The 16,503-nt window shown below is 43.2% G+C and overlaps 1 protein-coding gene across 1 annotated transcript; it reads left to right on the top strand.

The window, feature by feature from the left end:
- Nucleotides 1–852: 852 nt before the first annotated feature.
- On the top strand, nucleotides 853–10,467 carry eef1e1 (eukaryotic translation elongation factor 1 epsilon 1). The gene is made up of 4 exons (XM_071908871.2): nucleotides 853–943; nucleotides 1,834–2,031; nucleotides 5,818–5,913; nucleotides 8,083–10,467. The coding sequence occupies exons 1-4, from the start codon at nucleotides 860–862 to the stop codon at nucleotides 8,224–8,226; spliced, it is 522 nt and encodes a 173-aa protein (XP_071764972.1). The 5' UTR covers nucleotides 853–859; the 3' UTR covers nucleotides 8,227–10,467.
- The last annotated feature ends 6,036 nt before the right edge of the window (nucleotides 10,468–16,503 follow it).

A 16,503-nucleotide genomic window follows, 5' to 3' on the forward strand; every position in this document is an offset into this window, starting at 1 on the left:
CTTCCTGACTATATTATTCATTATGCATTTTATTGTAGTCAGATTTATTTCCATTGTATCTGAATATTGTGTTCTATGGTCAAAAATAAATGTAGCATCTCATGATAAATCAAAAATTGTGATAAATCTATTGTCTAGAACTGATAAAATAGGCTGTAGCTCAGAGATTCACAATGTTTTATACCAACGACCTCCAAATAGAAATGTATTTGACTTAGACTTATTTGAAACTCATATTTTACCTTGCACAGAATGATACATTGTTGTGTTGTGATAACAGCTGGGAAGTGATCTCCAATATATAGAATACCTCTTTCCTCAATACAGGCATAACTTTCATTAAGCTTGCTCCTAAATCAAACAATTAAATTACTATTCTCCACTTTATCGGAGGCCCCCTGCTGGGTCCAAGCAAGATGCCTTGTGGTCCCTAGTCCCCATTTTTAGAAGTGCTGCTCTAGCCCATCAAACAAGTGAATAAAAGAACAAATTCATAAGTGTAAGATAATAATATGATAAGCTATGATTATTATTATGTAATTTCAGTTGTAAAATTGCAAACTGAATGACTGCACAAGTCCTGCACTGTCCCCTTGCACTAAATATAAGGTTCTGTTGTCCTGTTATGAACTGTACAAGTATTTTTGTAAGTTAAAATGCATATTATTTATCTATTTATTTATGGATTACATCTCATTCACTGATGCAATCTAATGGTAGAATGAAGAAACATGAGTTGGGTCTGCTGTGTTTTCATTGGCTAAATGTAGAGTCCATAAAATTGCGGTGGGCGGGAGTAGAGAGCTTTAAGCCAATCAGGTCAGACGCACGCTGCACTGCCTATCTGACAGTCTCAAAAATGGCGTTGAGGGAGCTATCATCGCTGGAGAAATACTTGGGACTGAAAAAGCCTAACAAGTACAGTACTCAGGGGGACAAAAAGGTGACACGGTCGCGTATTGTCGCGGCGTTGACTGTTGGCTTTTACCCGCAATTTGATTTGAAAGGAAGCTAGCGAGAGCTATTCTAATGAGCACACGATAGCTAGCTTACTACTGCTAGCCACCCAGTCCAGTGTGTTGCAGGTATTAGCCAGTTGTAGCTGTGCCATGTCTGTCTTGTGTTATCTGTTGATAGGCAGCGGCTCATATTCATCAGCTAGGCTTGCCTACCTGATATTCACTGTATATCTTAGCAGGAGCATATGCTGCCAGCTATCTTATTTCCACAAGTCAGCACAATGGGAATAGCTCCATGCCATGCGTGTGGATATTTTTTGCGCATGCCCGTCCACACACAACGTAAATGAAGAGGGTGGAGTGAGCCGTTGCTGTCTGTATCCATATTGTAACGTTTCTACACTATAGTGTGAACTGCACCTTTAGCATTATCTGTGGAGGCTGGTGACTGGAAAAGTTGAGGACAGGGAAAAGGGTTTGGCCACAAATCTATGGCTTCTTGTCTGCTGGACTCAAGCCAAAACAACGTACTTTTCAAGGAAAGGGTTAAAAAACTGAGAGGATCCTCTACTGACCAGCCTCCCCTGAATGATACCTACATGCTTAATCTTCATTTAGTTGGTCTTATTTATCAAGTGAAATGTTGCCAACTACTGTAGACATGAGACACACCCCCTCCAAGGCAAACACCTGCAACTGGAGCAGTATGCTTGTACAGGACGGGTAAAGCAGATGCAGTGTTTAAATGTGAATGAAACGAGACGAAATCCACATCCCAAATGCTCTTGCCAATCATATTTTCTCTCTCTCTCTCTCTCTCTCTCTCTCTCTCTCTCTCTCTCTCACTACCGTCCCTCTCTCGTTCCCTGTCCAGGTACCTGTCCTACAGAGTAATAATGGTCCTCCTCTGGTGGGGTTGGTGACCATCGCCTGTCACCTGGTGAAAGAGGCCAGGCGAGCGGAGCTGCTGGGCGACTCAGCCGAGCACAGGGCCGTGGTGCAGCAGTGGCTGGAGTACAGAGTCACCAAACTGGATGGCTGTACCAAGGAAGACATCAAGACCATTCTGAAGGTAGAGAGGGAGAGGATGATATTTAAGTCCTTGGAAATCTTTCCCTTATGGACTTAATGCTTCTGAACTCTGTTGTGTCCCCGTGTTGGGTGCAGTTGATTCTCCAGGAAAGATTTCTCTCCAGTCTTTAGCTTGCCTCGTTAATAGTTGGTGATGGCCTTTAGTTCATTAGATAGTTGTAACATCTTGAATTGATTTGATATACCTCTAAAAGTCCTATTTACAGTAGCATCCAGTTGTAATGAATGAAGACACTGGGCCACAGTATAGCAATGCCTGGGAGAGTCACTAAAGAGAATTAAGTGCCAAGGGGGACATCAATACCCACTCTCACTGAAATGGATTGGTGTGGTAATATGATAAGAAAATGCCTTTGATGTCTTGGTAATTTTTAATAATTCACCAAGACCATTCTCAAGCTAATGCAGTATTCTGATGATAATGGATATCTTTTTACATAATTCACAAAGCATCCATATTAAGCGTAGTGGGGTCTTTTAATGTTTCTTACTGAGTAAAATATTTGGCCAGTTTAGGATATTGGTATAAATTTCTTGTAATCTGAGAATAATAAAAGATAAATCCACATCAACACCAAACTTGGTAAAATATTCTCATAATGTACTTCTTTTGTTAGATTTTAACAAGCGGAAGAGGGATACCAGAATATTCTGATGATAATGAATAATTTCTTTGCTTATTCTACAATTTAATATTCCACAAAGTAAATGAATACAGTAAATGAATAGTTGGGTGAAATGAAGATGGGTGGTTAGACAGATGGACCGACAGGCGGCATCCCAGAAAGTCCAGTGACTGATCCACACTTGGCCGGGCCATCACACAGAACTACCAAATCACCCCCTGCCTTTGAGAGGCGCCAAAGCATCTTTCTCTTTCTCTCTTACTCCCTCCATCCATCCACCAGCTAGGCCATACTGACTGTGTGTGTGTGTGTGTGTGTGTGTATGTTTGTCTCGTTAAGGCACAAGGGACAGGAATACAGACTGATGTATGGCCCTTCAGTGACATGGCCACACACGACACAGTAAAGCGCTTTAATGCGCCTGACGCCAGTCAGTGTGAAATGGATCGCCAGCCACTGGTCTGCTGGATGCTAGGCGCCTCTTGGCACTGTCCTGTCAGCATGAAGTGTGTGTGTGTGTGTGTGTGTGTGTGCACCTCTCAGCATGACACAGTGTTGTGGCATGGCTGAGGAGTCATGCTGTTCAGCAGCATGTTATCTGGACAGGCCTCTTAAATATTTTAATGGTGCCACTTACAGAAGGAAGTGGCCCTGAGCGGCACAGCTCTGCTGCCCGGTGGCCTCCTGTCCTGTCCTGCTGGTTTAGCTGCGTCCCTAACGCTCCTCTTTCAAGCATACCAGTCATCTCCTATTAATTTAACCACGGATAAAACCTGTCAACAGGAGGAGTTCTTCAACTTTTTCACCCCAGGATCCAAATAAGAAATTCAGAGTTTTTCCATGCTGGGACTGAAGTAAACATATTGTCACTCATGTCGTGTGAGGGCACACAAGAAACAGGCCGTTTTGGGCCTGAACCCACTGTTGGCAGGAGGCTGGCTAAAGTCTATCACTCTATCATAAGCTAATGAGACTAATTACAAATGGGTTACTTCCCCAACATATTGTGTTTGCTACTTTGCTTGGCTATTCAGTACGAGTCACTTGTGAGCACTGACTTTTTGACAGACACCATGTGCCGCATTATAGGTGCAATGAATAACCCTAACCCAACTCCTATGTCATCATTTTCAAAAAAAAAAAAAATATTCAGTCGCTCTCTTTGACCATGCAGCATGATTTTGAAAAGTAGAAAACAAAACTTGTTGTCGAATTAGTTTGAGATTTCTTGGAAGGGTATTCAAGGGTTTAAATTTTAAGAGTTCTGAGCGCTAGCCAAGTGGGTCTTATTGGATAAGTTACTTCTTCAATGTCAAGCTTAGCGGTTTTTTAATCTATGTACCTCTGAAAGGAAAAAAGTAGACTTATAAAGGTGTTGGCAAATATTAGCTGTGGAAGAGAAGAGTACATCAGAGAGAAATGGGACACACAATAGCTGCTGGCATGCAATTGTAATAGATTTCTTGTAGAACCAACCATTTCAATCCATTCATTTCTGTCTTCCCACAAAGAGCAAATAACTTGATAGACCTCTCCCACACTTTTTAGTATTTATTTGGACTTCTGAAAGTTCTTGCCTACAACTGTGTTTTAACACAACTGTATTCTCTCTACATTCTGCTATGAACGTTGTTGTCATTATCTTATCACTATGTACTGAAGTTTAGGGTGCATGTGTTGGGGTTGGGGAGGAGGGGGGGGGCAGGTAGAGATGAACCCAGGTTTGGAGCTCCATGTGCTGGGTGGGGGAGGCGGTGGAGCTGCCTCTCCTCTCCTGCTCGACTGGGCTTCAGCTCCATGGCTGTAGGCTAAGAAAGGCAAGGATCTGATTGTGGAAGGGGAGGAAGTCTGCAGTCTTCATGCCTTGTTTGGCATCACCCACTCTTGCCGCACAATAACTCCATTTGCCCCCAAGATGCTCTGTGTGTGTGTGGAGTGTTCCCTTCGCACAATGTACAAGTGCTAAAGATGGTCCCATCCCTTGGGACCAGCACTTCCACACACGACTCCGCACACACACACACACACACACACATATGGAGTGAAGAACACACATCATGCTTCCCAAGTTTAGGCCAGCTTCATTAGATTCGCAGGCGAGTGTTGTAGTCATTTGGTAGAGGAGTAAACAAATAGCTCGTTTTGTACGGCATCTGTGCTAAGTGGCCAGTCATGGGGAGAGATGCCATACCCCCTCAGGTTACATATTATTCCTATCCACATAGCACAGCACACACACACGCAAGCTAGCATCCAGATTTGTGTACCTCACGCACCCTCAGATATATAGGTTAACGAACCCCCTCTCATGCCCCCTTTGGGTCTGCCAGTCTGGAGGGACAACTTTTGTTAAAATTGAATAGTGCATTACATGAAATTAAGTTTTCTATTGAAGAACTGGAGATCCACTTTACTTCTCGTTTGTTTTTCAAAGAAACGTAAAAGAGACAGTCTGTACAGTGAAGTCACAACACATCCCAATGTTAACATGCTAAATAAGGCATGTTAGGACCAAAGATAACACAACCTCTGTTAAAGGGGGGCATTCACCAGGGATTCACATGACTTTTATTTTCTTCCCTACCTTGGGTATAATTGATTCCTTCATAAGGATTTTTTGCTATACATTTATATGTATAAAACAACTTAATTACTTAGACTATTTTCCCAACAGTATCAAAAACAGCAATTAGTATTATCTGGTTGATTTGACAGTATCACACTCAAACACTATAACCAAAGTTGTGCAAGCCTTTGTATGTCCCATCGTGTCTCTGATAAAAGCTCAAGAACATTACATGATAGAAACTTCATAGTTACCCCACTGGTTCCCCCCCATAGAGCAGACGATCTGATCAGGTTTTAGAGCGCCTTGCTACATAAATTTGCATATTATTGAGGAAGAACTGGTGTTCTTCAAACTACTATAACTCCTTTATGCTTCAAGATATGTATATTTATATATAAATGTATATATTTGCTAAATTATGCATGAATTAGCATAAATAATGACCCTATTAGCATAGCTGGTTATGGTGATTATGGCAGGACATTAAGCAGCTCAAGTGCCTCTTTTTTGCGATACGTGTGATACTGTGTACTGAATATATCAACCTTGTTTTCCATGTTGTTTGTTACAGGACCTCAACCTCTACCTACAAGACAAGGTCTACCTGTCTGGAAACCAGTTCACCTTAGCCGATCCTCTCATGTACTATGGAATTCATCCACTCATAGTAAGTCACCCTCTCTCCTACTTAGCTTGAATGATCACACTTTATTTGGATATTCCAATGATGATACTCAACAAACAAGTGACTATAATGTGTCACTAAAAAGTCTACTGAGTTTCACGTGATACTCAATAGTGTGAATAGTAGACGATAGATATTTATTGTCTGGGTTAGGGTTAATCTTAGGGTTAGCAAATGATCCAGCAAATAAGCAAGTGACACTTTGTTGAACATCTACTTTTTTAATCTATCTAACCTGATAGTTGAGTATCAACATTGGACTATCCAAATAAAGTGTTACTCATTTAGGAGCACAGCTAGGGCACAACTGATGACGTCTTTCTTCAAAATAAACACTGGCATCCCAGGCCGATGTTCAGAATTGAATGACTTATACAAAACCATTGAGAAAAACCATGACTTGGGATTTTCCTCCTGTTTTTTCAAAGATTGTGTGGGATGGCATCTTAGGGGTAAATCTAGTTGATGTCTCAGCACTGTGCTCACCATCATCTGCCAAGGACTGCACCCATCCATCCATCCATCCATCCATCCATCCATCCTCCTTTCCCCTCCTTATCCACGCTCACTTCAATCAAACCACAACTTTAATAGCCAATTTGTCACAGCACAGAACACACAATTAGACCAGTCATATGGCCAAAGGGCACCAAGAACAACTTAGCAATAAACACACAAATTATAAACACATCCCCACTCCTCCTTAAAGAAATAAAGTGATGTGGCACATAGTGATGTCTTTAGCCCCAGACCAGGGACAAGGAAGTTTGTTACGCCTTCTGGGCTAAAAAAAAAAGAAAAGAAAAGTGAATTCAGAAACGGGGAAGGAAGGAATGAGACGGAGGGAGGGAGGGAGTGATGGAGGGAGAGATCACATGTTGAGAGATGTCAGTGGTTGTGGCGGAGATGGAAGGTTGCCACCCGCCACCAGGCAGATGGGAGTCACTTTGGTTTGCTATCAGTGTGGTTTTTAACCCCAGGGACAAGGGGTCAGCTAGCCCAACCCTTAACCACAGCCTGTCCTGATGTTCAATTTATGGAAAACAACACTGCACAAACATTAAACCCGTCTGACAACAGAATGGTTTCAGGCTGGATCTCTGTCTGTGTGGGGGATTTCCAGATTTCAGTTAATGACATCATAAAAAAATCACATCCGTAATAAGAATGTTACCAAGGACCTGCTGATACTTTTTCTTATTGTGCTAGTAAATCTTTTTTTTTTTTTCCTTTCTGTCCTGTGGGACATACTCAAGAACCGGTTCCTGAACCACTCTGATAAGGATGTAGTGCCTTAGTACCTGCATTGGGATTTTCTTTGGGACAATCTTGGTTTGTGTTGTCTCGCAAATTTCCAATTCACATCCTGGTCAGTTTGAAAGCTTAATATTTACCTCCTCCATTCTACCATGATTTGTCAAAGCAGTGGACTGTTAACACAATCTGGTTCCTCTCAAGCAACTGAAAGGACACAGCAGTAACAATAGCTGGGTTTCCAAAGAAAGTATTTATTTTTTTATTTTTATGTATTTATTTTTTGCAAATCAGAATAGCTGTATAGATAGGGAAAAAATTGATGAAAATTTGCCAAAAATGTTTTACAGATTTTTTTTTTGTTGTTGTAGTTGCTAAAGAAATTGTGATGAATAGCGTTGACATTTGTCAAATAAATATTGACGCAGGCTTGGCATGCTCAGCCCACCAAATTTTTCAATGTCATTGCACAACATTTCCAAAGTTGCTTTGGATGCTCTGAAATATCTTTGACCTGCCAGTAATGTCATACCTGCTATCACTCCCATGTATATAATGCTTGTTTGGCCAGTAGTTGGTGCATTACAACAACATTTCTTACTTAATGCTAAGAAATTCTAGGGATGTGGGTTTTTTTACTTTCAGGTAGCCTTTCTTGACAGTTAGATGGAAACATAGGTAATCTTTCTAGAACATTAAAGGACCTAAAAGGCATCAACAATAAATGGGAAACATTGGACAGGACATTGTTTCATTGGATAAAATATTCAAACATGGCCCACCTTCAGCATAATATAAAATGGATTTGCCAATGTCAACGTCACCATCTTTCAGGTGGAGTGCTTAATGCTTTTCCTGACAGTGGGCTGAACCTCTCTCCTTCCCTCTCTTGCCCAGGTGGACTTGGCCGTCCAGGAGAAGGAGAGGTACGTCAATGTGACGCGGTGGTTCGACCACGTCCAGCACTACCCCGGCGTCCGGCACCACCTGCCCCCCGTGGTGGTCCTCAGAAACAGAGTTTACACCAGCGGACACCACTGAGACATGACCCGACCCAACCTGACCCAACTCACCGCAAGCTCTCCTGTCTTCTGGGCCAGACCTGGGCAAAAATTAATTCCTAAAATCCAGGAATGTGTCAGATCGTCTTCATGGTTTTTGGACATATTCACTTCTGTTTTCCCCGCTTTTCGCCCGGTATTTCCTGCCTTTTTGTGTTATCCTGGTCACACTCCTGAAAATTATTTCAAATATTTGAAGGACTTGGGCTACACCTGATTTATTTGACTTTAAACCTTTTATTTAACCAGACAGGTCAATGGAGAACAAGAACTTGTGTACGATGGCCGCCTAGCAGTTTTACTTACAGTACCAGGTACCAAAATAAGTCATTTAAGTGGAAGCGTGATAAGCAAAATGTAGCTCACCGCATGTGTTTTTTTTTTTTTTTCAAATATTTGAAATGTTTTAATTATGAATTTGCTCATGTCTTCCCTGGGCAAGGGGCAATGCTATTGGCTGCTGACTTTACAAAGGGTTGGGAGTGAAAGTGAGAAGTGGGAGGGGTCAACTGTCTTTTTACCCCCTCAACCACCCAATTACTCTAACACTATCTACAAGATTTTTGGTGTCTGCCCCCCATACACCAAACTGGGGAGCAATGATGTCCGACAGTTGCATTGGTGTTAAGTCTTTCTGTTTTGTGTTGGGAGTTTGTGGGACTTGTGGAAGTGTACATTTGTTGTTTTTTAACGGTTGGCGAGGCTGTACGGGTAGCGGTGAAGCTATAGGCAAGTGCTGCTAGCTTGAGGAAAAGGGTTGTCTATTTATAAATGGTAGCAGGTTTACATATACCTGTCAGCGATTCTCTTTTTTCTTTATCTGAGCCTTGAACGTGGAATGACTAGTATTAAAAGTATGAACAAGCCTCGTTAAGGAGTTATTTGTTTGACAGTACATTATGTCCCTAGGAAAAGAAACCCCCTGATGCCATATCGATGCATTTTCTCAAGTTACATTTTCTCACAAGCGCAGTTTGTCCAATCTGGTTGCTGGTTCAACGCAATAACCCCATAATGACCACAGTCACTGTTCAGCCCACATCACTCTGCCACCACTGCCAACTCCCTGCCTTCATGAATCTAGTCGGTCTCTCTCGTCTCTCATCAGAGGTTGTGGTTCTTTTTTTTTGTTTTGTATTTTAGGTGTTTTTGACACTGCGAGTCCCAATCATTTCCAGCGGGACACTTGAGTTCCCCTGTGTCCGTGTGTGTTCCTGATCACGTCCCCGCTCTCTCTCCCACTTCCTCGCCACCAGCCGTGTGGGCAGCAGCGAGCAGTTGAGCGTCAGCCCCAGAGTCAGAGATCAGAGTGAGGCTCCGATCGGGCCCACCACCGCCGCCGCCACTGTTGATGCTGCAGGCCAGAGAGAGGGCAGCGGGCTCACCAGCTGCCACACAGATCCAGCCAGCCAGGGCCAGAACCCAGGCCCCTGGGCGACAGGCAGCCACTGTGTGTCATTTCAACCCCTACGTTCCCACAGGGCTGCTGGAGAGAGAGGGAGGGAGGGAGGGAGAGGGCACCGAGAGAAAAAGAGAGCACCCAGAGGCCGGGGGATCCTTTTGTGACACAACATGTGAACGATGATCCGTGCCTCAGAAGGCCTTTCTGCTGCTGACTGTACGTTTGCCATTAGCACCATTAACAGGGGAAATCGTTGGATGTTGAAGCCGATTGTGGCAAAGTGTCTCAGAATCGCTCAGAGTGGTGGCAGAGTCTGACTGGCTTTGCCTGTGACTTAACATTGTGGCGGTAATGATAAATGGACAACTTTTTAATGCAATGGTCATGTGTGGAGAAAAGGGGAAACAACAATATCATGAAACAATGCAATTGCTCATAACTGTTGGCAAAATTTCTGATTTGCCTGAAAATCAAAAGAAACTTTGAACTCTTTGACCCAGCTCTACAGACAGACTAAACTTTGCTCTAGACTAAAACCTCCTTTCAATAGAGAATTATTGAACTGTAGGTTGTAGTGTAGGACTATGGATGATTCATATCTTCGATACTGGATGTTTTTGTCTTTGCATCAATCTTTGCTGACAGTTACACTCTTACTGACCTCATATGTTGCTTTCATTTCAACCATGTTTTCACTTTCTTCCCTCCCAACAGGCTTTGTCTATCTTGTCAGGCCTGTTGCTTGAAGCTGCAGTGGTTTTGTTATCTGATGTCACCATGAGCGTCATCCTGTGCCAATAAATCAAAGGGAAACGCAGATCACCGATGTGTCATGACCTCTGACTTCTCTCCTCCTCCTCTGAAATTATTTATTGCATCCTTTTCGAATTCTCCAAGAATTTGTTTTGAGATAAAACGGCGAAAAGTCCAAGCTACTGTTTAATAAATGCCTTGAAGACAATGTGCTGTGTGTTTGTGGTAAGTGTTAAGTTGTGAAGGGAAAAACAGCTTGCAGTCATTTGAGCGGCCTTGTGACTAGATATGGGAGCTAATGGTGTGGTCTACCATTAAAGAAGCCCTTGTCCGCTCGATGTTGACGTTTTGTTGGAACGCTGATTCAAAGAGAAGCGTAGCATCAGACAGTTGTGCTTATTTGTGTGGTTTAAATGATCAAGCCTGGCCTGCAAAATCCATTCAAAATTCTGTTATTTGTGATGATGTCACGATCCTTTTAGAGTTTATGCAAAAGCCTAAAATGCCTTTATTGTTATGGCTGCCTTACAGTACATGTTTAGGCAAAACAGAATTGAGCACATTTTTTGCAAGCATTTAATTTATTTATTTTTAAACAAGAAAGCCACAGACCATGGAGCTGCGCCATTTTAGTTTATATGTACAGCGATAAAACCAAAGCAAAAAATTATACATGCAAAATAAAATACTACAAACACATTCCACTTTAAAGGAAACACAATAGATCTGGATGACCATTGACAGGATTTTGTAAAACAAAATGACTCAAATGGCTTGGCAGAAATGGTGGTGCATTTTCTGTTTCAGAATTATTGCTACAGTTTAGTGTAAAAGTCATATGGTGAGTCTGGTATGGTGAGGCTTTGTGACATTTCTCAGTACTGCACTGTCTCTGCTAGCCTTGGGAGAGAGTTCACATTCACAAAAACTGATTGAATTATCTAAGGTTGTAAGCACAGCATGTGTAAATTCATTTCAGGGTGGATTTTAGCTTACTCCTATTGTGGAAAAAGAGTCCATTGAATGAGACAGGGATGTTACTGTGGCATTGATTCAATATTGTGAGCATTTAAAAGTCTCTGTTGTAGCACAATAGTCTTCAAAGCTCTTAAAAATATTCCACAAACTCTAGAATACACTAATGATGATATCAGTCATTTGAAACTACTCTTTTCATGTGTAGCTCGCTGGCTGTTGCTAGACTCTCAAAATTTTAGGGTCATGAGGTCTCACAGTCAGGTTCCTCCATGATCAAACCGCAGTGCAGTGAAAGCCAGACGCAGGGATGAGGCCACAGCAAGTAACCCAGAACAGAAACACCAATTAGAGGCGACCCTCTCGCCGACTTCTGAAGTGGAGAGGAGCCACGCTCCACGGGGGAGGCCGTCCACCACGGGCCTGGATCCAGACCACTCAAGACCCCCCGCTCCACCGACTGTGGCCCTAAACCCCCGAGGGCCAAATGAAGGCGCAATTTACCCCGCCGCCTGGTGAGGGAGGGGTCAAGGGTCAATAAGGTGGGTTTATCGTCAGGATCCACTGATGACTCCATCTCTCACCATGGAGCCGGGGCAGTGACTTGTGATTAGCTGTCACCTCTTTCTCTCTCTCTCTCTCTCTCTATCTCTCTCTCTCTCTCTCTCTCTCTTCTTTGCAGCTGAGGGTGGGAGGGCAGAGGGCAAGAAAGGTGAGAAGATCAGCCCTCAGGATTTGTTGGAGAATATGACACCTCGGCAGTCTTGCTCTTTAAGAAACTAGTGAATAGTGTTGCAGGTTAAACCTTATGAGACTTTAGTGTTAGATTATGGAGCTTAGAACCTTTTTATGCTTTATGGATGATGCAAAATGCCCAAATATGGAGGTGCAATTGACAAACTCCATAACATCCTAGACTCATTGGGACCATGATATGATTAGGACATAAAAGCATCGAAGCAGTGCAATCACTGTCCCATTGTAAGCCAAAAGCTGCAGGGTTTCATTTCAAGAAGTAGCAGGTGCCACCATCTTAGCTTTGTGACGAGACAAGAGTCAAGTGTTTAGGTTTTACCCATGTCACCTCATCATCATCGCCTGACACCTTTGTCAGTTTTAGTTACTACATTAGATGGACAACCCCCTGCACCCATCCACCCAACAACAAACACAGGCACCCAACCACCACCGCCCTTCATTAAGTCTTGTTAACAGGATCAGGGAGAGGCAGCGGCGCATCGGTAGAGACATCTGGTAAAAACAGCGCTCGCCGTCCCTCGCTGACGGATGCGGTGAAACAATCAACGCTGCGTGGCGGTGAGCGGAGCGTTAGCGTGTCGTAAGCCCTTCTGACAGGCCTTATCGCCGCCTTACACGCTGTGACAGATGTACCATGCGCCTATAAAGATGGCATCTGATTGTCTATTGCAATTACATGAGTGCATTGGCAAGGATGTAGCGTTGAAAGGCACAAGGGGGGGGGGGGGGGGGGATGTGTTTTCTTCTTCTGCACATTCTTCCAGTCATTTCTTCAGACGTGCAGTGCTCAAAGGCAAGTTGAAGGAGAGAGATTTTGCTTCACCTCTCTTTTCTCCTTGTTCTTTATCGTTCTGTTCCTCTGGAGGGGCAGAGAAGTTTGTGCGAGATTTTGATCATAGGTTACAGTTCCGAGGTGTGTGCATGTATGTGCGCATATGTAAGTGTGTGCTTGCACGCATACACACATGCATGTGTGTTTTTGGCTGTGTTGTCCTTCCGGTGTTATTGTTGAAAAGTTAGAGTATCACTGTGTACTGTCTCAAGGCAGCTTCTGGATGACTGGCATTGGAAATAATACAACTTCTGTTGTAGCAAGCTTCAGGGAAGACAGTATATACAGTAACATATAGCTTTGTTTGTAGCTATATATTGTTTGGTTTTGGTATGATTGCTCCTGCTGAAAGGAAAGGATATCAACTTGGCTCCAAAATATGAAAATCTAAGATATATGAAACTATAGAAATGTATTTAATTGTTTTGCTGATACAGTTTGGTTTCTGAACTGCTGAGCCAGCAGGACCAGCCGTCCCTCTAGCCTGTAACTGGGCTTCTGTATGAATGCTCACCTTGGATTATGGCACAAAGGATTTTTACATCACATCCTGTGTTTGCCACATGTGTATTTGTGCCAACATAAGTTCATTAGTTCTTTTTATCTTCTCTTTGTCTCTCTCTCTCTCTCTCTGTCAGGTGCGAGCCTCACTGTGGATTGCACAAGGACCCCAGGTGTGCGGCGCGACCGGAGTTTTACGAAACGCAACCACTCACCTCATCTATCAGAGAGATGGGCGGCTGATTCGGCACATAGGTGCTAAAGTACATATGTGTGACCCGGGGCAATGAGATTGCACAAGATTGCACTTTAAGTGTTTCTCTCTCTCTCTGTTTCTCTCTCTCTCACACACACACACACACACACACACACGCACGCAGATGACAGACTGTTCTTGAATTAGCCGCCTCGATCGCTCCTCACCCCTGCTGCTGATCTACCTCAGCTGCACGCAGGTCCTTCGCATTTCCCATGTGGACGTGTGTATGTGCGCCTGTGCTTGTGTGTGTGTGTGTGGTCATGCACCCATTTATGGGGTTATGGTTTTGGCTCGGGGGCAAGAGGTAAAATAAGGGTGAGGGAGGCAAGAAGCGGAGAAGACAGTAAACCCACTCAGCTGAATGAGTTCACAACATGGGCCTGTAAGCAGAAGTATGCTGGAAGTAGTAGAAAAATACAGATTCCTTTTCTTAGTCACTATGGGAAGAGCTGCACACACACACAATTTAACCATTTTAACCGTCCTATTAGAATAATTAAGCCATCTTACACTTAGCCTCAGTTGATTCAAGGACTCCTCACTTGCCATGCCGTCACATCGTGTGGCCCCGTCACCAATCCCCATCCCTTTATTCAAATGCTCCACAAATTAGCCATACATTTAGCCCCCCCCCCCCCTCCTGCTCCATCCAACCCACAGGTCATGCCACTTAACTTCAGCCTGCCCCCCTGCTGTAATAGGTTCTGATAGGAAGCCTCCAGGGGAGTCGACTTCTCACTGAGAAGTGATACTAAAAGTAATTGCAGCTGAAACCCTGTGACAAGGGGGGGGGGGGGTGTACTTTAAAAAAAAAAAAAAAAAAGAGAAGAGTGCTGCGCAGGGAGGATGGCATTTGAAATAAGCATAGAGGATAGGGTGGGGGGTGGGGGGGGGGTTCCTGGGTGGGCAGAGAGCAGAGAGCACTAGGGGGTCGCTGCCCTCAGCCATTTCCTGTAATTTGACCTCCATGGGAAAAAAAAAAACCAGCAACAGTCTCCTCATTTGCATATTTCCCCAACTCATCTGCATACGTCACCGGGGCAGTGAATTGTTAATTCTTTTTTTTTTTTAGTCCTCGTCTTTTTTTATTATAATACTTGGGTTTTAATTTGAGGTGACTAATTTATTTAAACCTGGAGTGAAATTATCTGCTGCGCTGCCAGAGCGGTTTCTCTCCGTAACTCGGCCCACTTCCCTAATGATTAAAAAAAAACAGATTTAAGAGAACATAAACAGGGTTTGATATCATTAACTTTGAGCGTGAGTTGTTACCTTACTGACCCCCTCACTTTAATGCTGCTGTGTGGCTGAAGTTGCTGTTTGTAATGAGGACACAGAAGAATACCATAGAAACAACCTGGCAGAACACTTTCACCTTTAAAAAAAACTCATCATTTTATTCCAAAGATGAAGGTCCATCTGCAGCCCATTTAAAGCAGCACTTAAATTCCAGTAATTTGAGCGTAAACTCTCCGTCTGAGAAACGAGCACCAGCGGTTTCCCTCTGGCACGGATTAATCCAAGACCAGGAATAGGAATATTCTGTAGTATTTCTCTAAACCATGTTGGCTACTCTTCACTTCTGCCCCTCAGCATTTCCATTTCAAAGCTCAAGCAGTAAGATCTATTATTTCTCTTCAAAGTTTTCACCTCCAACAGAAATACAATTGTCTATCTATGCTGCAATGTGAGTGAACAGACATTCCTAACCGCTGTTTATCTCCCATTAATTCTCTCATAAGACTCTTTGAGGAACATGCTGCTTTCCCCATTTGTTACGTGAACTGAAAGATTATGTGTGTGGAGAATAAGAAATACATTCAAAAGCAAAAAATATAGAATTAAAAAAATTGCAAGGTTGGGCAACTGTCTGCTATCTAATAAAACAGAAATGCAATGAAACTTATCAGAAACATAGCTTTTCTGTCTTCCACTGCCAACTGTACTTTTTTTTTTACATTTTTTAAAGAATGAATAGAGTGATTGTTTATCATTTTAGCCCATAAAGAACACGTACAAGAGACTGAATGTACAAAGTATTAGGGACATCTTCCTGATATTGAGCCGCAGCCCCTTTTGCACAATCCACATCTCAATTGTCTCAAAGCGTCAAAATCCCTCTCTAACTCTTCTGCTTCTCTTTATCTGCATCTCCTCCTTTGTGATTGGAACAGATATAATGGGGGAAATCAATAAGGAATAATGGCTTTTACCTGGAGTCACCTCATCAGTGTGCTTCTTGAAGAGTTAAGTGTGCCGAATATTTACATTCATCGTAGATTGAATGGATAAAATGATAGAACAGATAGCCTGTTAGAAATGTTACAGTGATAGAAATGTGAAATGGTAGAATAGATAGCATAACAGCAGTACAGTAGAGTACAGTAGAGTACAGTAGAGTGCAGTACAGTGCAGTACAGTGCAGTATGAGCCGGAGTGCAGTGCAGTGATCCTGGCTGTGCTCCAGCAGGGACGGGACACAAGCAGAGCCAGTCAACAGTAGCTTAATGAATTAACCTTGACAGGACATGATTATGAACTAGAAACACACCTTGTACTCCTGCCTGGCTGTTCAATGTGTGTGTGTGTGTGTGTGTGTGTCTGTGTGTGTGTGTGTGTGTGTGCGTTGGGTAGGTAGGGTGGCTTCACCGCTGACTGGCTTTACACTGGACTAAGGGCATGAAGCTGCAGTCTGGCAGAGAGAACCCCCCACCTCTCCACCCTCGAACACACACACACACACACACACACACACGCCCGCATCGCTCCCCTGACC

The sequence above is a fragment of the Centroberyx gerrardi genome, chromosome 22 (assembly GCF_048128805.1).
Source record: "Centroberyx gerrardi isolate f3 chromosome 22, fCenGer3.hap1.cur.20231027, whole genome shotgun sequence".
Classification (NCBI taxonomy): Eukaryota; Metazoa; Chordata; class Actinopteri; order Beryciformes; family Berycidae; genus Centroberyx; species Centroberyx gerrardi.

Excerpts from the sequence above, each read along its gene's own strand:
- eef1e1 (XM_071908871.2), top strand. The coding sequence starts at position 860 with ATGGCGTTGAGGGAGCTATCATCGCTGGAGAAATACTTGGGACTGAAA. Across the intron at positions 944-1,833 it reads GTACTCAGGGGGACAAAAAG|GTACCTGTCCTACAGAGTAA; the intron begins GTGACACGGTCG and ends TTCCCTGTCCAG. Across the intron at positions 2,032-5,817 it reads ACATCAAGACCATTCTGAAG|GACCTCAACCTCTACCTACA; the intron begins GTAGAGAGGGAG and ends TGTTTGTTACAG.